The sequence below is a fragment of the Carcharhinus amblyrhynchos genome, chromosome 18, assembly GCF_965287045.1.
Source record: "Carcharhinus amblyrhynchos chromosome 18, sCarAmb.v2.hapA, whole genome shotgun sequence".
In the NCBI taxonomy this organism is placed as follows: domain Eukaryota; kingdom Metazoa; phylum Chordata; class Chondrichthyes; order Carcharhiniformes; family Carcharhinidae; genus Carcharhinus; species Carcharhinus amblyrhynchos.
In genome coordinates this window covers 22578880-22600429 of record NC_137341.1, presented here as the reverse complement: position 1 = coordinate 22600429, position 21550 = coordinate 22578880, and the positions used below count along the sequence as shown (strand labels likewise).

Sequence of the window (21550 nt, the reverse complement as noted above, 5' to 3'; positions counted from 1 at the left end):
GGATGAATCATACATTGGGATTGAGACTTCTTCACTTGGCTGGAGATAAAAGTCCACTTGACTGCCTCAGGTCGTTAAACTGTCATACTAGATGAATATTGCCCTATCTCACGAATACAGATTCATTCCTTAACCCAAATTTATCCTGATACAAACAGAAAATGCTGGAAAAAAACTCAGCAGGTTAGGCAGCATCTGTGTTGCGAGAGAAACAGAGTTAACATTTTGGGTCTGTGAACTGTGAAAATTTAGCTATATTGTTAACTTTGAGCAAGGGCTGGGTGGAACAGGGAAAAATGGAAGGTCTGTGATTGGTTGAAAAACAGGAGAGATCAAATGACAGAAAACTTAGTCCTCCAGGGTCAAAGGGAATGGAGATGGGGCAAGAAAAAAAACAGATGATGTGCCTAGAGCAGGTGTGCTGCTGACTGAAAGAAAGAAACAAAACAAGCAAAGAAAAGGAGAGGAAATGGGATTGAAAAACAAATTTAGATTGAAAGAAGTTCATGTAAATTGCGGCTTCACCTGGAAGGAGTGTTTGGGACAGTGTACAGAGCAGAGGTAAAAGGGCAGATAGAATCTACAGCAAGGAGACAGGCCTTTTGGCCCTAACTGGTCCACACCAACCAAAAAACCCACCTAAGCTAACCCCATTTGCCTGCATTAGTGACACTTCCCATCCGTGTATCTGTCCAAATGCCTTTCAAATGTTGTCAATGCCCCTGCCTCAACCGCCTCCTCCGGCAGCTCATTCCACATACGTACCTCCCTCTGTTAAACAAAGTTGCTCCTCAAGTTCCCATTAATTCTTTCCCCTTTAAATTAAACTTACGCCCTCTAGTTCTCGAGTCCCCAACCTTGGGAAAAAGACAGAGTGCATTCACCATATCCATTCTTCTCATAATCTTTTACACCTCTGTAAGATCACTCCTTGGTCTCCTATGCTCCAAAGGAAAAAATCCTCGTCTGTCCCGTCTCTCCCTATAACTCAGTCCCTTGAGGCCTGGCAACAATCTTGTAAATCTCTTCTCCACTCTTTCCAGTTTAATAACATCTTCCCTATATCAAGGGGACCAAAACTGAACACAACTCCAAGTGCAGCCTCAGCAATGTCCTGTACAACTGCAACATAACTTTCCAACTTCTATACTCAGTGCCCTGATTGATGAAGGCCAGCATGCCCTACCTACCTGTGACGCCACCTTTAGAGAATGGTGCACCTGTATTTATGATACTTAGAATATGAAAGCAGGGCGTCTTGCTGCAACTGTACAGGGCACTGGTGAGGCCGCAGCTGGAGTACTGTGTGCAGTTTTGGTTGCCGCACTTGCGCAAGGATATTTTGGCCTTGGAAGGAGTGCAGAGGAGGTTCACTAGGCTGATACTGGAGGTGAGGGGGTTGAACTATGAAGAGAGGCTGAATAGACTGGGTTTGTACTCGTTGGAGTTTAGAAGGATGAGGGGGGATCTTATAGAGATGTATAAGATAATGAAGGGGATGGATAGGGTAGAGGTAGAGAGATTCTTCCTGCTCAGAAAGGACAGCAGGACTAGAGGGCACAGCCTCAAGATTAGGGGGGGTTGGGGGGGGGGGCAGTTTAGATCGGAGTTGAGGACGAACTTCTTCACTCAAAGGGTGGTGAATCTCTGGAATTCTCTGCCCGTTGAAGTGGTGGCGGCTACCTTGCTAAATATATTTAAGACACGAATAGATAGGTTTTTGGTAGGCAAGGGAATTAAGGGTTATGGGGAGAAAGCGGGAAAGTGGAACTGATCCACTTCAGATCAGCCGTGATCTTATAGAATGGCAGGGCAAGCTCAAAGGGCTAGATGGCCTGCTCCTGCTCCTATTTCTTATGTTCTTATACTTGCTAAGGTCCTACCATTCACCATGAAAGTCCCACCTTGATTTAACTTTTCCAAATGCAACACAGTTGTTACATCACCTGCATTTGCACGGAAAGGTACCATGGGAACGAGTTGGGCTGGTTTGGGTGACTGAGGAATGGGCCAGGGTACCATAGAAGGAATGATCCCTTTGAAATTATGAAAGTTAGGAGGGGAGGAGAAGATGTGTTTGGTAGTGACATCATGCTGAAGGTGGCAGAATTGATAGAAAATTAACTGTTGAACATGGGTAATAGTATGATGGCAAGGGTGACCCTGCCGTGGTTCTGGGAGGGAGAGGAAAGGATGAGAGCAGAAATGTGGGAGAGGTGGTGGACATAATTGAGAGACCTGTCAATGGTGGGGGCAGGGGGTGATCCTCAGTTGTGGAAAACAAAGAGACATCTCAGAAGCACTGTATTGGAAGATTGTCGGCCCGGAACAGATGTGATGGAGGCAGAGAAACTGGAAATATCATGACATGAAGTCCTTGTAGGGTGTAGCATTTGAGACAATGTAATGGAGGTAGCTGTGGGAGTTGGTGGTCTTATAATGAATATTGTTTGACAGCTTACAGCCAGAAGGGGAAACCGAGAAGTTAAGGAAGGGAAGAGTTGGAGGTGGACCATGGAAACTGAGAGAAGAGTAGAAATTGGAAGCAAAGTTGAAAGTTTTCCAATTCAGTACAAGAGCAGGATATGGCACCATTTCCACCACCTTTACCAAAGAACAGTGCAGCATCGGAACAGGCCCTTCAACAATTCAAGCCTGTGCCGATCATGATGCCTGCTAAATTAAAACTGTTTGCACTCATGGAGTCTGTATTCTTCCATTCCCATCCTATTCATGTATTCGTCTAGATGCCCCTTAAATGCCGCTACTGTACCTGCTCCCACCACCACCTCGAGTAGCGCGTTCCAGACATTCACCACCCTCTGTGTAAAAAAAAAACTTGCCTCACGTATCTCCTCTAAACTTTTCCTCACGCATCTTAAACCAACATCCCCTAGTACTTGACTTTTCTACGCTGGGAAAGAACGTCTGACTATCCACTCTGTCCTTGCCGCTCGTAATCTTGTAAATCTCTGTTGCTCCAGTGAAAACAAACCAAATTTTTCCAACCTCTCCTCATAGTTAATACCCTCCAGAGCAGCAACATCCTGGTAAACCTCTTCGTATCCTCTCCAAAACATTCACATTTTTCTGGTAGTGTGGCGACCAGAACTGTACACACTAGTGTAAATGAGGCCCAACTAAGGTTCTGTGCAGCTGCAGCATGACCTGCCAATTTTTGTACTCAGTGCCCTGATTGATGAAGGCAAGCATGCCATATACCGCCTTGACTACCTTATCCACCTGCGTTGCCATTTTTAGTGATCGGTGGACATATATGCCCAGGTCTCTCTGCCTGTCAATACTCTTCAGGTTCTACCATTTACTGTATAATTCCTACATGCTTTGGATCTTCCAAAATACATTACTTCACATTTGTCTGAATTAAACTCCATCTGCCATTTCTCCAACTGGTTTATATCTTGCTGTAGCCTCTGACAATCCTCTTCACTCTATGCGTCCACCAATTTTTGTGTCACTTGCAAACTTACTAATCAGACCAGCTGCATTGTCCTCCAAATCATTTATATATACTACAGACAACAAAGATCCCAGGACTGATTCTTGTGGAATATCTCTGATAACAGCCTTCCATTCAGAAAAGCTCCTCTCTACTGCCACCCTCTGTTTTCTGTGGCCAAGATGTGGAGATGCTGGTGTTGGACTGGGGTAAACACAATAAGAAATCTCGTAACACCAAGTTAAAGGTCAGCAGGTTTATATGGTGGCAAAAGCCACTAGCTTTCCGAGCACTGCCCCTTCGTCAGGTGAGTGGGAGTTCTGTTCACAAACAGGGCATATAAAGACACAAACTCAATTTACAAAATAATGACTGGAGTCTTTACAGGTAATCAAGTCTTAAAGGTATATACAATGTGAGTGGAGAGAACGTTAAGCACAGGTTAAAGAGTTGTGTATTGTCTCCAGCTGGGACAGGTAGTGAGGTTTTGCAAGCCCAGGCAAGTCATAGGGATTACAGATAGTAATCCATATGACATGACATGAACCCAAGGTCCTGGTTGATGCCGTCCCCATGTGTGTGGAACTTGGCTATCAGTCTCTGCTCAGTGACTCTGCATTGTTGTGAGTTGTGAAGGCCGCCTTGGAGAATGCTTATTGGAAGATCAGAGGCCGAATGCCTGTGGCCACTAAAGTGTTCCCCAACAGGAAGAGAACACTCTTGCCTGGTGATTGCCAAGTGGTATTCATTCATCTGTTGTTGTAGCGTCTGCATGGTCTCCCAAATGTACCATGCCTCGGGACATCCTTTCCTGCAGCGTATCAGGTAAACAACGTTGGCCGAAGCCAGTTATGTATACATCTTGCTAGCTCTCTTCTGACCCCGTGTGACTTCACTTTTCATACCAGCCTATCATGAGGTACTTTGTCAAAAGCTTTACTGAAGTCCACAGAAACAACATCCACTGCCTTTCCTTCATCTATCATCTTCATTACTTCCTCGAAAAATTCGATCAAGTTAGTGAGGCACGACCTCCCCTTCACCAAACCATGCTGACCATCACTAATAAGCCCATTTGTTTCCAAATGTGAGTAAATCCTGTCCCGAAGAATCTTTTCCAATAATTTCCCTACCACTGACGTATGGCTCACAGGCCTGCAATTTGCTGGATTATCGCTGCTGCCCTCCTTAAACAATGGAACAACGTTGGCTATTCTCCAGTCCTCTGGAACTTCATCTAGTGCCAATGGGGATACAAAGATTTCTGTCAGGGCCCCAGCAATTTCCTCCCTTGCCTCCCGCAGTATTCTAGGGTAGATCCCATCAGGCCCTGGGGTCTAATCTACTTTAATGCTTTTTAAAACGCCCAATATCACCACCTTTTTGATAGTGACATGACCCAGAATATCTACACACTCTACCCTAGAGTCCTCATCCACAAGTCCTTCTCTTTGGTGAATACTGAGGCAAAGTATTCATTTAGTATCTTGCCAGTACCCTCTGGTTCTATGGATAGATTCCCTCCACTATCCTTTAGTGGACCAACCCTTTCCGTGGCTACCCCCTTACTCTTTATAACATGCCTTAAGATTTTCTTTAATCCAATTTGTCAAGGACCCCTTTTAGCCCTCCTAACTGTCCTTAAGTTTCTTCCGACTTTCTTTATTGTCTTCAAGGGCTTCATCTGTCTTAAGCCTTTTAGACCTTATGAATGTTTCCTTTTGCTTTTTGACAAAGTTCATAATATCCCTTGTTATCCAGGGTTCCGATACTTGCCACACTTATCCTTCACCTCACAGGTACATGCCAGTCCTGAATTCCAATCAACTGACATTTGAAAGACTCCCACATGTCAGATGTTGATTTACCCTTGAACAGCCTCCTCCAATCAACAGACTCCAGATCCTGCCTAATGTTGTTTAGTATGATGCCACCACCAAACACATCTTTGCCCCTCTGCTCCTTTCAGCAATCTGAAGGGTCTATTCCCTCTGTAATACCCTGGCCAATTTCTCAGTCATCCATACGTCCCTTTCCCTTTCCACGGCACCTTTCCGTGGAAATTCAGGAAATGCATCAACTGCCCTATTACCATCTCCTCAATAACCAAGGTCCCAAACACTAATTGCAGATGAAGCAGAAAGTAACATATACTTCCTCTAATCCAATCTATTTTATTTGCTGCTCACAATATGGCACTGAAGAGACCAAATGGTGACGACTTTGAGAAACACCCCGCAAACAAGACCCTGACGTTCTGGTGGCCTGTCACTTTAATTCTCCTCTTTGCTTTTACTCTGACATCTGTGTCTGTTGCACTGTTCCTGTGAAGCTCAAAGTAAGCTTCAGGAACAGCATCCCATCTTTCAGTTAGGCATTTTACAACCTTCTGTACTCAATAGTACGTTCAACTATTTCAGACCATTTTGTTTCCTTTTCTTTGCATGTTTCATTTTTTTTCAGTCAACAGCATACTTCTCTTGGCACTTTTTTTTGTTTCTTTTCTTGTCCCGTCACCATTCTGTTTGGCCCTGGAGAACTAACCTTATTGTCATTGTCTATTTTGTCTTCCACCTAACATAGACCTGCTTTTTGTCCTTGTCCCACTCGCTTTTTGTGCAAACCAATTATATCTTATTGTTCTTATGAAAGGTCACCAACCTGAAATGTTAACTCTCTTTCTCTCCCGACACAAATGCTGCCTAATCTGCTGAGTATTTTCCCAGTGTTTTCTGTCTCCATTTCAGATTTCCAGCATCTGCAGTATTTGACTTCTTGATCATCCTGATGCAGATTTAATTAGCATATTCTGCATTCAGCACCGTGATAAAGGGCATTGGCAGCATTGCCCTAGACCAACTCCATAATAGAACATCAGCAGTTGTACAAATCTCACAATATCTATAATCCCTTTCCATAGCAGAATTAAGTTTTATGTCATGTTGGAATGATGATGTTACTAAAATTGGACATTTGCTGAGAGTTGCTTGTACATTTTATTAAAAACCCTTTTGATTTTGCTACAGTGCAAGGCTTTCCTCAACCTGCTGTCTATTCTGCAAACCGGGGCATTCTTAGTAGAAAAATCACTCAAACTATAACATAACTGCGGAGAATGATAGGTCTGGCCCAAAAGTTAAAATTCTAAATTGGGGCAAGGCCAATTTTGATAGCACCAGGCAGGAACTTTCAACAGTTAATTGGAGGAATGGGAAGGCAAAGAGAGGTCTGGTAAGTGGGAGGCTTTCAAAGGTGTGTTAACCAGGGTTCAGAGTAAGCAAATTCCTTTTAGAGTGAAGGATGAGGCTGATAGAAGTAGGAAACCCTGGATCACTCAGGATATTGAGGCCCTGGTCAAGAAGGAGAAAGAGGCACATGACATGCATAGAAGTTGATCCCTTGAAGAGTATGGAGTGTGCAGGAGTGAAGTTAAGAGAGAAATCAGGCAAAAAGGGGATACAACATTATTTTGGCAGATAAGGCAATGGAGAATCCAAAGAGCTTCTACAAATACATGAAGGACAAAAGAGTAACTAGGGAGAAAGTAGGACCTTTTAAGGATCAACAAGATCATCTACGTGCTGATCCATAAGAGATGGGTGAGATCCTAAATGAATATTTCTCATCAGTATTCACTATTGAGAAAAGCATGGATATTAGGGAACTTGGGGAAATAAATAATGATGTCTTGAGGAGTGTACACATTACAGAGAAGGACGTGCTAGAAGTCTTAAAGCGCATCAGGTAGATAAATTCTTGGGACCTGATGAAATGTATCCCAGGACAGTGTGGAAGGGTAGGGAGGAAATTGTGAGTCCCCTAGTAGAGATATTTGAATCATTAATAGGCACAAGTGAGTTGCCTGGAAATTGGAGGGTGGCAAATGTGCCTTTGTTTAAAAAGAGCTGCAGGGAAAAACCTGGGAACTACAGACTGGCGAGCCTCACATCTGTGGTTGAGAGACAGGATCTACAGGCATTTAGCGGCGCAAGGACTTATTTGGGCACAGTCAGCATGGCTTTGTGAGTGGAAAATCATATCTCACAAATTTGATTGCGTTTTTTGAAGGGGTAATCAAGAAGGTGGATGAGGGCAGTGCAGTTGATGATGTCTACATGGACTTTAGCAAGGTCTTTGACAAGGTACCACATGGTAGGTTGTTGCATAAGGTTAAATCTCACGGGATCCAAGGTGAGGTAGCCAAATGGATACAGAATTGGCTTAATGACAGAAGCCAGAGGATGGTTGTCGAGGGTTGTTTTTCAAACTGGAGGCCTGTGACCAGTGTTGTGCCTCATGGATCTGTGCTGGGTCCACTGTTATTTATCATTTATATTAATGATTTGGATGAGAATTTAGTAGGCATGGTTAGTAAGTTTGCAGATGACACCAAGATTGGTGGCATAGTGGACAGTGAAGGTTATCTCAGATTGCAACGGGATCTTGATTAATTAGGCCAGAGTGCTGATGAATAGTAGATGGAGTTTAATTTGGATTAATGTGAGGTGATGTATTGCGTGAGCTCGCCAGAAGAGGTTCTCTCCGGCGAGAATGACAACTGTTCCCCAGCAACGGGAACCAGTCGTGATGGCCTCGCCGGTCGAGCCTGAGGCCTTCTGGGGAGGTTGCAGGCTAGAGAAGGTGCCCCATTGGGCAGTGCCAGCCTGGTATCTTGACAGTGTCTGCTGGGCATTCTGGCAGTATGCACTGGGCAGTGCCAACAGGACAGTGCCAGAAGGGGTGGGCCTACTGGGGGCAGGGCCAGACCAAGGGTGGCTGAATGTGGGGAGACTTGCTGTGCACCCTGCTTTGGGATTCATAGGGGGATGGAGGGAGCTGGCCATGGGTGAAGGTTCGGGCCAATGATCACGGGGGTTGGGCGGCCAAACACAGTTGGTGGAGGGGGTGGGGGGGTGGTGGTGGTTGTCATGCAGCCAGTTGTGTGGGAGGTGGAGGGAGGGGGTGATTGGTCAGGCAGGTAGGAGTCACGGTAGAGCACTGGTCTTCGTGGTAGCTGCGGGTGGGGGAGGTGGTGGCTGGTGATGGTGCGATGTTTAAGCCATTCGGGCTGGCTGAGAGCACTAGAAGTTGGAGGACAAGACTCTGCAGCTAGAGATCTGCACATGTGCATTGATGCCCTCTGCTGTTCTCGGCTGGTGTTCAGGTAACCTAAGCCCCACCCCCTATCTCCACTGGCAAGAAACCATTTCTGCTGTTACTGCATGCACTGACTGCAGAGGATAGCAGATTTGAATTCGCCCAAAAAATAGATCTGAAACTCTCCCATTTTCACGCCCACCCTGGACTTAAAATTTTTTTGGTAAGATTGTGCTTATGTCTTTGGCGGTATGAAGTGTTGGTGCAATTGTTTTCTTTTGCTAAAAGGAATGGATTCTTTTTTAAATGCATTCTTTTTTAAATGCATTCTCTTCAAAATACTTTGAATTCAAGCACTGGCAACATCAGTCAGCCACAGAGATCTGGGTGTACCAGCTGGCAGGAAGCGTGCAAATATGCACTTGGGGTAGGAGTATCAGAGACAGATTGGTGTGGGAGTGTTAATGAAATACGGAGAACTTTGGCAGTGGGGAATGGGAACGAGAGATGTTGTTAAGAAAGGCATCTTCTGGATAACTGATACGTCAGGAGTGAATAAATGGAAGGAATTTTAGAGAAGCAAAAGAATATTTTTTCTGCCTTGTTAGTCGGGTACTTGAGAGAGAAGAAATTGAGATACACTTCCAGAACAAGGCAATATATACTGGGGGCAAAAATATGCGGGTTTACTTTGCTCCTGCGGAGGTGTAAGTGCTTCATAGATCTGCAATCATTCTCCAGTACATTGAGACATGGCTGCAATGAAAGAGTGACAAAAAAGACATGTTTTTAACAGTTAACTGAGTGCAAAGCATTCTTGCTTTGTTCAGACCATGGTTTCTTTATGTCGTTCTTTCCTGCCTTTGCGCAAAGAGTTTTTCATATCAATTCTACCAATTGACAGAATGTTTTTAATCATTGAATAATAGGATGCTACACCAGAAAGGAGGTCAATTGTGTCTGTGCTAGTTTTTCAGTGGAGCTATTCAATTTATCCCACTTGCAAGAACACAAAAAAAAGGAACAGGAGTAGACTGCATGGCCTGTTGAGCTTGCTCTGCCATTCAGTGTAATTGTGGCTGAGCTTGGGCTTCAATCATTTTCCTGCCTGCTCCCCATACCCTTTGATTCAGCCCTAAATGTTTTCAATGTGGAGCATCCACAATCCTCTGATGTAAAGAATTTCAAAGCGTTACAGCCCTTTGAATGAATTAATTTTCTCCTTATCAAAGTTGTAAGTGATTGCTTCCTTATCCTGAGACTGCACCCCCATATTTTAGATTCCCAAGCTCTTGAAAACAATCTCTCAACCTCTTCCTTATCAAGGGCCTTCAGAATCTTGTGTGCTTCAATGATATTACCTCTCATTCCTTTAAACTGCAGATAATATAGGCCCACTTTACTCAATGTCTCATCGCAGGACAACCCTCTCATCCCAGAGCTTTACCACTTCCAATGCAAGTATATTCTTCCTTTAAAAATGGAGACAAAACTGGGTAGAGTATTCCAGATGTGGCCTCAGCAAAGTTCTGTACAATTGTAGCACAACATGTTTATTCCTCTATTCCAATCCTTTTACAATGAAGGCCATTCCCTTGACTTTTCTGTATAGCCCTGCCTCATTACTACTTTCACACAAATCTGTCTCTGATCAATCCCTTATTTTCTTTCTTTTTGTAGATTTCTATTGAATATGATTCCACTACTTTCAGTCAGTGCATCTGGATCACAACTCACTGCATTTAAAAATAGCTTTCTCCTGCAATTAACAAAAGGATCAAAGGTGAAATTAAATCTCTTCTGGTTACTGATCCTTCTACTACTGGAAACATTTTCTCCTTATTTACTCTCAAATGCATTCCTGCTTTGGTACACCTCTATCAATTATGACGTTGACCTGCTCAAAGGAAAACCACCCTAGCTTTTCCGGTCTCCGTGCAATGGAAGCCCCTGATCCCTGATACTATTCCAGGGCAAGGGTGGTATGGTGGTAATGTTACTGGTAATCCAGAGGCCTGGACCTGATAAATTGAATAGACATAAGGGTCCAAATCCCACCACAGCAGCTCTAGGGATTTAAATTCAATTAATTAGTATTTTCAGTTTGCATTTACAATGCTTTTCTCACTAATAATTATGAAACTGTTGGAAAAAATATTTTGGTTCAATAATACCCTTGAGGGGAAGAAATCTGCCATCCTTACCCAGTCTGGCCTGCCTGTGGCTCCAGACCTACAGTAATGTGGTTGACTATTAACTGCCCTCTGAAATGGCTTAGGAAGCCACTCAATTGTACCAGACTCCTCCAAAAAAGTCAAGTAAGTATAAAACTGGACAGACTATCTGGCATTGTTTGAGGCCATGATGTGGAGATGCTTTCATTGGACTGGGGTAAGTACGGTAAGAAGTCTGACAACACCAAGTTAAATTTAATCTCTCATTGCTTGAAGCAGCAGAACCAATAGGCACACCCTGTCCAGTCAATCCTGCCAAATTGTCTTCATTAACATTTGAAGACTTGTGCCAAAATTGGGAAAGCTGCCTCACAGATTAGTCAAGCGAAATAGTTATAACTATGTGGCACAATGCTAAATGGGATAGATTCAGAATAGATCTAGCAGCTCAGAATTAGGTATTCACGAGGTTGCGGCCATCAGCAGCAGCAGAATTGTATTTAGCCACAATCATGTTCCTCACTCTACCATTACAATCGAACCAGGAGCCTGGTTCAATGAGGAATGCAGGAGACTATGCCAGAGGCAGGAACAGGCGTATCTAAAAATGATTGTCAACCTTGGGAAGCTTCAGCAGAGGACTGCGTGTGTGCTAACAGTGAAGGCAGTGTGTTATGATAGAGCTATGTGATGCTGTAGCCAACAAAAGAGATCCAAGTTCTGCAGTCTTGCTCCATTCAGTCATATATGGAATGGACGATTAAACAATTAACCAGACAAGCAGTCTCCAGAAGCATTCCCACTTTCGATGATTAAGGATCCCAGCCTGTTGAGTATTTGCAATTTGCAACCACCTTCAACCAAAGTGGTTGATTCACCTCTGCCTCCTCCTGTGGTCCCCCTTCATTCTAGATTCCAGTCTGCAGGCACTCCAACTCCCTGTGATACGAAGAAATGGCTGAAGATGCTTTTTACAGCAACGGCCCTGACAACAATAATTGTAGTATTGTTCCAGAATTAGCCACGCCCCTGGCCAAGCTATTCCAGTACAGCTATAACATTGGTATGTGCAAAATTGCTCAAGTATGTCCTGTCCGTAAAAAACACTGACTCAAAATAACGTATTCACTGATGCTGAGTTTGAGTTCTGCCACGGCTACTCAGTTTTAGGCCTTTTTGCAACCTTGGTCCAAACAAAAGCGTTGAACTGCAGAGATAAGTGAGAGTAACTGCCTTTGTCATTAAAGCAGCATTTTATCAAGTATAGCTTCAAGGATCCCTAGCAAGATTGAAGTCGATGGGAATCAGGGGAAAACTCTACTGGCTAGATTCATACCTCACATAAAGGAAGATAGTTGTGGTTGTTGGTGGTCAGTCATTTCAGCTCCAGAACATCACTGCAGGAATTTCTCAAAGGATTGTCCAAGGCCCAGCCATCTTTTGGTTGCTTCATTGATGGCAGCCTTCCTTCCATCATAAGTTTAGAAGTGGGTAAGTTTGCTGATCGCTCAGTGTTCAGTGCTATTTGAAACTCCTTAGATACTGAAGCAATCTGTGTGCTTGTGCAGCAAGAACTGGACAATATTCAGGCTTAATTTGATAAGTGGCAAGAATCAAACCACCTGCCCTTGACTTTCCATAAGATGGAGGAGCTGACATAGACCATTTGGCCCATTAAATCTGCTTCACCATTCCATGGAAGTGCCATTCAATGACACTAATATTGCTGAATCCCCCCACAATCAACATCCTGAGGGTTACCATTGATCAGAAATTTAACTAGACCAACTGTTTAAATATTGCGACTACAAGAGCAGGTCAGAGGCTAGGAATTCCGTAGAAATTAATTTATCTCCTGACTCGCTAAAGCCTGTCCACCATTTACAAGGCACAAGTCAGAAATGTGAAATCTCCACTTGCCTGGATGGGTGCAGCTCTGACACCACTTAAGCTCAATTCAATCCAGAACAAAGCAGCCTGCTTGTTTTGCACCCCATCCAATACCTTAAACATTTACTTTTTCCATCATTGGTGCACAGTGGCAGCACGTTGTACTATCTACAAGATGCACTGCAGCAATTTGCCTAGCCTCTTTTGGCAGCACAATCAAAACCCATGACCACTACTGCTTAGAAGGACAAGGACAGCAAGCATGTGGGAACACAACCTTCTACAAATTCACCTCCAAGTCATTCACCACCCTGATTTGGCACTATATTGCAATTCCTTTACTGTGTCAAAATCCCTTCATGGTGTCACACCACCTTTTCTAAGTAACCTTGTTTAGCCTCGTAAGTCTTCAAAATCTTTGTACTTAAATTTGCCATCCTGTGCATCCTTGATTTTAATTGCTCCATCATCGGTACTTTCTGTTTGGCCTGAGCTCTGGAATTGTCTCCCTAAAGCTTTCTGCCTCTTTTTAAAAAACCCATCTATCTTCCTTTCCTGATTTTCCATCCTTTGGTATCTGCCATAAATATTTTAATTGATATTGCTCTAGTTTTAGCACCTTGGGACATTTTAGTGTTAAAATGTGCTCTATAAGTTAAGTTGTTGTCACCTTCAAAGATTTGTGTGCCTGTGTCCCAAGATGTCTCTTGTTCCTCAACCCTTTGAAAATTGTATATTTTGTTCATATAACTTCTATTTCTTCTTTCTAGCAAAATGTTATTTCACACTTAGGAGTTAAACTTCTTCAGCCAAAACACCACTTTGTTTGTCTCCCAAAGCCCATTTCCTTACTACTCATTGTTTACTATATTCCAGAGTTTGTGTCATGTGCAGACTTTGAAATTGTGACCTGCATACCTAAGTCCAGGTCATTAATTTATATCAGAAAGAGTTGTGGTCCTAAAACCAACCATGGAGAATACTATCATATATCTCCCTCTAGCCTGAATGCACTGTTCAGGATTCTCTGGACCTGCTGCTGTCAATGGGATTTCCTGTTGATGTCACCCCACACCACCGCAAAACCCTTTGGAGCTGCAAGCAGGACCAGAGAATCCTGCCGGCACGAATTGTTAGCGAATTCCCCCAAAAGCATTCACCATCAGAACATAAGAACATAAGAAATAGGAGCAGGAGTAGGCCATCCAGCCCTTCGAGCCTGCCCCGCCATTCAATAAGATCATGGCTGATCTGTTGTGTCTCAGTTCCACATTCCCGCCCTCTCCCCATAACCCTTAATCCCCTCGCTTATCAAAAACCCATCAACCCGCGTCTTAAAAATATTTAGCGAGGCAGCCTCCACCACCTCAACGGGCAGAGAATTCCAGAGATTCACCACCCTTTGAGTGAAGAAGTTCCTCCTCAACTCCGTTCTAAACCGCACCCCCCTTTATCTTGAGGCTGTGCCCCCTAGTCCTACTGTCCTTTCTGAGCGGGAAGAGCCTCTCCACCTCTATCCTATCCATCCCATTCATCATCTTATACGTCTCAATGAGATCTCCCCTCATTCTTCTAAACTCTAACGAGTACAAGCCTAGTTTATTCAGCCTCTCCTCATAGCTCAACCCCCCCAACTCCAGTATCAGCCTAGTAAGCCTCCTCTGCATTCCCTCCCAGGCCAAAATATCCTTGCGTGGATATTTCAGCTTTCTGTCCCTTTTCCAACTTTGTATCTATGCCAGTACTGTGCTTTTAAACTCACGGATTTTAATTTTGATAGCAAGTCTATTTTGTGGTACTTTGTAAAATCCTTTTGAGTCCATGTGCACAACATTTAAACATTACCTTCACCAACTTTCTCCATTTCATTAAACATTTCCGATCTTTTCAAAATCCAAAATTTAAGCTGTTAGTGTTTTTTCAATGTGTTGATTTTGGATCTTTGTTCCTTCTCTTTCAAAATCTATGTTATTATACATATGGCAGCCATGCCTGAGTCATCTTCACTGATTTGACCTGATATTTGATGCTCTACCACATAATTTGGAGGTGCCTGCATCTAACTTCAGGTGCCACTCCCAATAGGTATTTGTTAGAATGCCTGAAGGAAAAAGGTGATGGTGACTCCTTCCACTCCATAGTTATGGCTGCTTCTGACCACTCCAGATGTTAAACCTCTGCCAAGGTGGCCATGTTGCAGTAGCCAAAGTTGTACTGCATAGATTTTCAGTTAAAATTGAACTGAAGCTACTTGATCCCATTGTTTTTAACTTCTTGACATTATTCTCAAACTAAAGCACACTGTGACACAAGAATCTCACTTCATTGTGAAAAGTTATTCAATGATTTTTGACTCTTTGTTTGGATCGCTTTTATTTATGCCTTTTCTGCACTTGCAGAAAAGCTATTGGGTTTATTTATAATGTCTTACTGAATTGACTTATTCCCATTAGATTAAAAAAAATCAGACACTGTAAATGGCAGCTGTTCGAAATGCTCAAAGCTTCTGCTAAACTGAGCTAATTTCCCTCACAAAATTAAGTAAAATGTCTGGTGAAGCATTGCTTTTGTTCAGCATAAGGAGTAAGTAAGAAATAGCCGGGAATGTCTAACTAGCTCAATACAACAGAAAACTATCCCTGGTCATTTAGACAGTAAAAACATGGACAAATATCTTTATCAGTTATGGAGGCATTTTCCTTCAGATAATTATTCTCTACTTGGTTTAGCCCCATCAATTATTTCTCTTGCTGCAGCAGATCATTTGGCAGAAGATATAGAGCCAAATCTAATCATTTACACAGTCTGTTTCTGTTATTGCCTATTCAGAAGTTTCAGTAATAAGTTAGTATAAAAATGAAAAGCTTGCTAAATATTTATTTTTCTTTTCATCTGAGAACACTGGACATATTTTTCCTCTCAGGTGTGACAAGACTATCTTTACCCTGTGGAGACATTTTGGGGTAGCCTTTTTCTTTCTGTGGGGGGTGAAGGGATTATCTTCCTTTTGAGAATATTTGGGGCAGCCTTTTCCTCTTTTTGTAGGTAATTCATTTTATATCTCATCAACCACAGGGTGACATTCTCTCCCTGCAACCCCCTAGAATTTGTTGGCTTTAGTCTTGACATGATGTACGTGTGAAGATTATTTTGAAAACTGAGCGAATCAATCTCTGCTGATTGTTAATGCATAAATATGAGGTGCTCAATCTTGGAGCTAGTTGGAGAGGAAAAGCTGACACAGACTGACTCAATCTACTGAATCATGCCTCCTGTCTAAACAATTGTAGATGCTTTGCTGGAGGCTGTGGAAACATCTCACTCCCAGATACTGCCAAATTCAACTTGGAGGCGTTTGGTTATATGAGACATGTTTTAGGTTGGGATGCAAAGAGGGAATATTTGTATATTGAAGTTTCAAGGTATTGAACGTTTGAGTAGAATTTTATTACCATCATTTTCCTCTGAAGTGGAACGGTGGCTTGTTTTAGAGTATGGTCACTCGCAGCCTCTAGTTGCTGAAATTAGATGCGCTGTTAGAACTGTGTTGGTATATGGTGCGTCAAAGGGAAAAGAAAAGTAATTCTTACATCTCTTCCTTCCTTATTTCCCATCAACCATCAAAAGATTAAGTCAAGAACAGTGGAAATGCTTTACCATTCAATCCTCTGTTATAGCTCAAAAATGGTTGAAAATGTGTTAAAGGTTCACTTATTATTAGTTGCTTCAACATTTCTGCATTGTATATGGACTTGCTTTCTTACGATCTAATTCAGCAAAATATTTCTGACTTGAATTTTTCTCCATATTTAGTGGATTGTTAATAAAACATTTGGAATGTTGGGTTTGGTAAACGGGGACGCAGTCCAAAAGCGAGCAAGTTATGCTAAACTTATGTAGAAAATAGAGTTTGACCCCAGATGGAGTGTTATAAACATAGAACAGTACAGCATAGTACAGGCCCTTTGGCCCTCAATGATATGCCAAGCTATGTCCAAACCCAAGATCAAGCTATCCCACTCCCTATTATTCTGGTGTGCTCCATGTGCCGATCCAATAACCGCTTGCAAGTTCCTAAAGTGTCTGACTCCACTATCACAGCAAGCAGTGTATTCCACACCCCAACCACTGAGTGAAGAATCTACCTTGGACATCTCCCACCACGAACCTTATACTTATGCCCCCTCGTAACAGCTACAACCACCTGAGGAAATATCTCTGCACGTCCACTCTATCTGTCCCCCTCATTATCTTATAAACCTCTATTAAGTTGCCTCTCATCCTCCTCCGCTCTAAAGAGAAAAGCCTCAGCTCCTTCAACCTTTCCTCATAAGACCTACCCTCCAAACCAGGCAGCATTCTGGTAAACCTCCTCTGCGCTCTCTCCAATGCTTCCACATCCTCCTTATAGTGAGGTGACCAGAACTGCACACAATATTCCAAATATGGTCTCACCAAGGTCTGGTATAGTTGCAGCATAACCCCATCTTAAACTCAAATCCCCTGTTAATAAACACTAACACACTATAAGCTTTCTTCACGACTCTATCCACTTGAGTGGCAACCTTCAGAGGTCTGTGGATATGAACCCCAAGATCTCTCTGTTCCTCCACATTACTCAGAACGCTGCCATTGACCCTGTAATTCGCATTCAAGTTTGTCTTACCAAAATGAATCACCCCGCACTTTTCAGGGTTAAACTCCACCTACCACTTTTCAGCATAGCTCTGTATCCTATCAATGTCGCTTTGCAGCCAACAAGAGCCCTCCACCTCATCCACTACTTCACCAATCTTGGTGTCATCAGCAAATTTACTAACCCACCCTTCAGCCCCCTCCTCCAAGTCATTGATAAAAATCACAAATAGCGGAGGACTCAGCACTGATCCCTGTGGTACACCGCTGGTAACTGGCCTCCAGTCTGAAAATTTTTCTTCCACCACCACCTCTGTCTTCTATGAGACAGCCAGTTACTTATCCAATCAGCCAAATTTCCTTCTATCCCACACCTCCTTACTTCCTTCATGAGCCTACCATGGGAACCTTATCAAACGCCTTACTAAAATCCATATATACGACATCAACTGCTCCACCTTCATCTACACACGTAGTTACCTTCTCAAAGAATTCAATCAAATTTGTGAGGCAGGACTTAGCTCTCACGAAACCATGCTGACTATCCTGGGTTATATCCAAGTTCTCCGTAGATCAGGGAAAACTAAGAGGGGATTTGATAGAGCTGTTCAAAATCATGAAGGATTTAAGTTGAGTAAATAAAGGGAAATTGTTTCCAATGGCTGAAGAGTTGATGACCAGAGTGCGCAGATTTAAACGTTGGCAAAATAACTAAAGGTGACAAAAGAAAAATCATTTTTTACACAATGGTTAGAATTTGCAATGTGCTGCCTTATATGGTAATAGGAACAGATTCAACAGTGTCATTCAAAAAAGAATAAATGCTCAGAAGAGAAAATATTGCAGAGCTTTGGGGAAAAATGAGGGACTGGGACGAACTGGATTGTCATTCAAAAGAGCTAGTGCTCAGTCAATGGGTCGAATGTCTTCCTCCTGCACTATACTATTCTGTTGTTTTAACATTGTTTTCCTTCACCTTTTGCCTCCTGTTCCCTATCTTAATTACGAACTATTCTAATTAATGCTGCTGTACTTGGGAAATGGGAATGCTAAACTGGTTAATTTTGAATTAATTTTATTTCTTCTCTCTACTTCATGACCCCCAAATCCTTGGTTAAACTCTATTTAGGATGCTGCTGTGATTCTGTAGTGTGTGCTTGGTGAGACTTTGCTCAGATTGATGCTGTCTCTGGGAGATTAAAAAGGCTACACTTTTGGCAATTTTTACACTTACTCTCCTTAAGAGTTTGGCTTGTGCTAAGTACAGCTGCATCAGTGATAGCCATCTCTCGGATAACTAGGTGGCCTTTCTTTGTGTGAATGTACAAAAAGGGTCTTCAAAACTATACTTTTCTTGTCCTGCATTAGTACCAAAATTCACCAGAGAAGATGATGTGCAGGAGTTTTGTTCACTTACCCCCTTCCTTAGCTAAAGACTGCTGACACGAATTATAGTGCCTCAGATTAGCTAATTAGCACAGACTGGGGAATTAAACCTGGACCCTTTTTGACTTGTTTGGTTCATTCGCCTGTTGAGCTATTGGGAAAGTGCATGTTGATTGTTCACAAAACAATCTATAATTTGGTATTTTAATTTGGACATGAATGAAAACAGTTTTGATTTAAATCTGTAAACCAACTTCCATTTTGCCTTGCAGCTCAATCCTGTTGTATATAGTGAATTTGCTCGGGAGCGAAACCTCCATATTTCTTTGATCAAGCGCTTATCGCAGCTCTACCCTCCTGATTTCTGCTGTCATATATCGCTAGCAGAACAATACAGATCACATGAAGTTATCATCAGGTATTGCTGAAACTTTTCAGCTGGTACATTGAATATTTTACTTGAATATGCATTTAATTATAGTAATGCATCTGAGTTTGTAGATTTGTCAAACTGTGTAATGGTGTAATACCTGATTGTTCGTGAGCTGATTGTTCTTGAGAGATCCAGTTACCTTTATTAATACTTGACTGCAGCTGCACTTTGTTGAAACAATATCAGCTGACATAATCTGCTGTCAGAAACATAATGCCGACACTTTGCAGTTGGGTAAAAATGTGGTCATTGATTTACTTCATATTTGTTTATGGAACGCTGATATGGGTATTTATGCAGTTTGCATTACATTTATGCACTCAATTTTCTCTTTTAACTCCTCTACATTCCCTCTAACAAACACACAGCCCCCTTTTCTCCCCCTGTTCCTCCAAGATAGTGAATTATCTTGGGGTATAGTTCTGCAGATATTTGTTTGCAAAGGAATTGGTGGGCCATTCCTCTGTGGCATCATCACAGCCTGGACACTTCTAATCCTCGCCTAGTGTCCAGAAGAGCCACTGACAGGCTAGAATGTGAACCTCAGTTGAAGGATGCACAGGTTGATTTTAATACTCATGTCTTGTTTAATGAGAATGGCCAACTATGCACATATGGGAGATCAAATATGAAATCACCTTCCTCTGTACAGCTCAGAAACCTAAGATGCACTGAGCCATCAAGAGAAGCTTATACTGAAAAGAAGTGATATTTGAAATGTTTTAGCCTGATTGCTGTTTATCTGAGGGCAGGTGGCCAAGTACATAGTTCTGAAACTTGTCAGTGCTGTGCCAAAACCAGCATCAAGAGGAAATCTGGAGTAATCCACAATTTACTTGAGGTTCTGCATGGAATAAAGGCCAATGGGGTATTACACCTGCACCATCCAGAGGCCATATCTGAACATTTCATCCAAGACATCCCCACTGAAAACACTTGCTAGTCTCCCACTTCAAGAACCCACATGTGGTCCCATCCTCAATGTGGCCATATTGGAACTGAGAATCATTTTGTCTACTGTTGTCAGCAGTAGTTATATATCAAGTGACAATGCATTTCACTACAGCATTAGAACATAATGTTAGTAATATCTGTATTAGTGAGCTAGTACTGAATAAGCTCACATAACGTTTCTCTATCCAAATTGCAATGTATACATTAATCTTAAATGTGACGTTTGTTTGCTAATGTTGTTAGTGGTAATGTCTGTGCTCTCATAGCTTTTCATTGCAGCTTTTTTATTACTTAATTTTGAATGTCTTTGTATGCTGTTCCTTTCATGTTTAAAATTTGGGTCTTGAATTTGGTTGCTTCAGCATTTTTTAAATCTGCACTTACAATGTGACTGATGCCCACAAAAAGTGTTTGCATAACATCATGAACCGTCTATTACAAAAATCAATGAGTGAATTGCAACATTCCACTCAAAAATCCATTGACAACTTCTGTTGTCAGGCTCAGTCTCAAAATTGGTCAGTGCTGTAAATGGGTGTTCTCTAATACAGAACTGCCATGGGAATGTTAGCCCAATAAAACAAGTTTTGAGACAGTAAGCAGCTAAATTTATTGAATTGTCTTGCACTTCCAGACACTGGCAATCTGAAAAGGAGTTGTACATGATGGCTCTTGCTTACCCCAGTATACATTAGCCTTTTCCTCTCAATTAGACAACCCAAAACTGTGGGGACATTTGCTGCAATGCTGTTAAGCCACTGACACACCACTTCCATATTGTACTGCGTCTATCGGTACTGAAGCAGTATGAATGGAAAACATCAAATGCTTGCACCTTCTCACAGCTACCTCATTCTGGTTCCCCAAGTGCTAAACAAACACTCGATCAAGAGGGAAATAATTAACCCAGAGATTAATTTTGTCGCTGTGATGGGGAGGATAGTGAACATTTACTCTGCCACTAAAGTCCCTCCATAGTGTTAATGTTAATTTTTAGTCTGCTTTACAGCTGCAGTTAAATCACCAAGAAACTGAATTTTGGGTTTGTGGAAGAAGACACTTAACCCTTTGGCACCGTTCCCCAGAACAGTCTCGGCAGACTCTATAGGATCTTAACATCTTAAAGGGCATCCTCAATGTCTAACTTACTGCATTTCAAATGCTCATTGAACTCCTGAACCTGTTTCATCATTCAATTAGATCATGTTTGATATGCAACCTAACTCCATATACCCACCTTTGCCTCATATTGTTTAATATTTTGCCTGACAATCTATCAATCTCCATTTTACAATTAACAGTTGATCAAACATCAGTTGCTGTTTGCAAAAGTAGGTTCCAATTCGGCACCCATTGTGTGAAGGAATATTTCCTTATTTCACTCTCGAAAGGTCTGGTTCTAATTTTTAGAAAAAGGCCCCTAAATCCTAAACTCTGTAACTAGCAGAACTCTATCTACCCTGGGAGTTATCAACTGAACTGGACCTGTGGCTACAAGAGAAGACCACAGGCTGAGAGTTC

General features: G+C 42.3%; 1 protein-coding gene across 2 annotated transcripts in view; it reads left to right on the top strand.

Moving 5' to 3' along the window:
* The window catches only part of LOC145354910 (ATP-dependent RNA helicase with zinc finger domain-like), a 377450-nt gene that overhangs the window by 129689 nt on the left and 226211 nt on the right, over positions 1-21550 (top strand). For both annotated transcript variants that reach the window (XM_080206535.1, XM_080206534.1), the window contains one exon: positions 18915-19060. In XM_080206535.1, coding sequence (XP_080062661.1) covers positions 18915-19060 — 146 coding nt within the window. The remainder of the gene's footprint in view (positions 1-18914; positions 19061-21550) is intronic.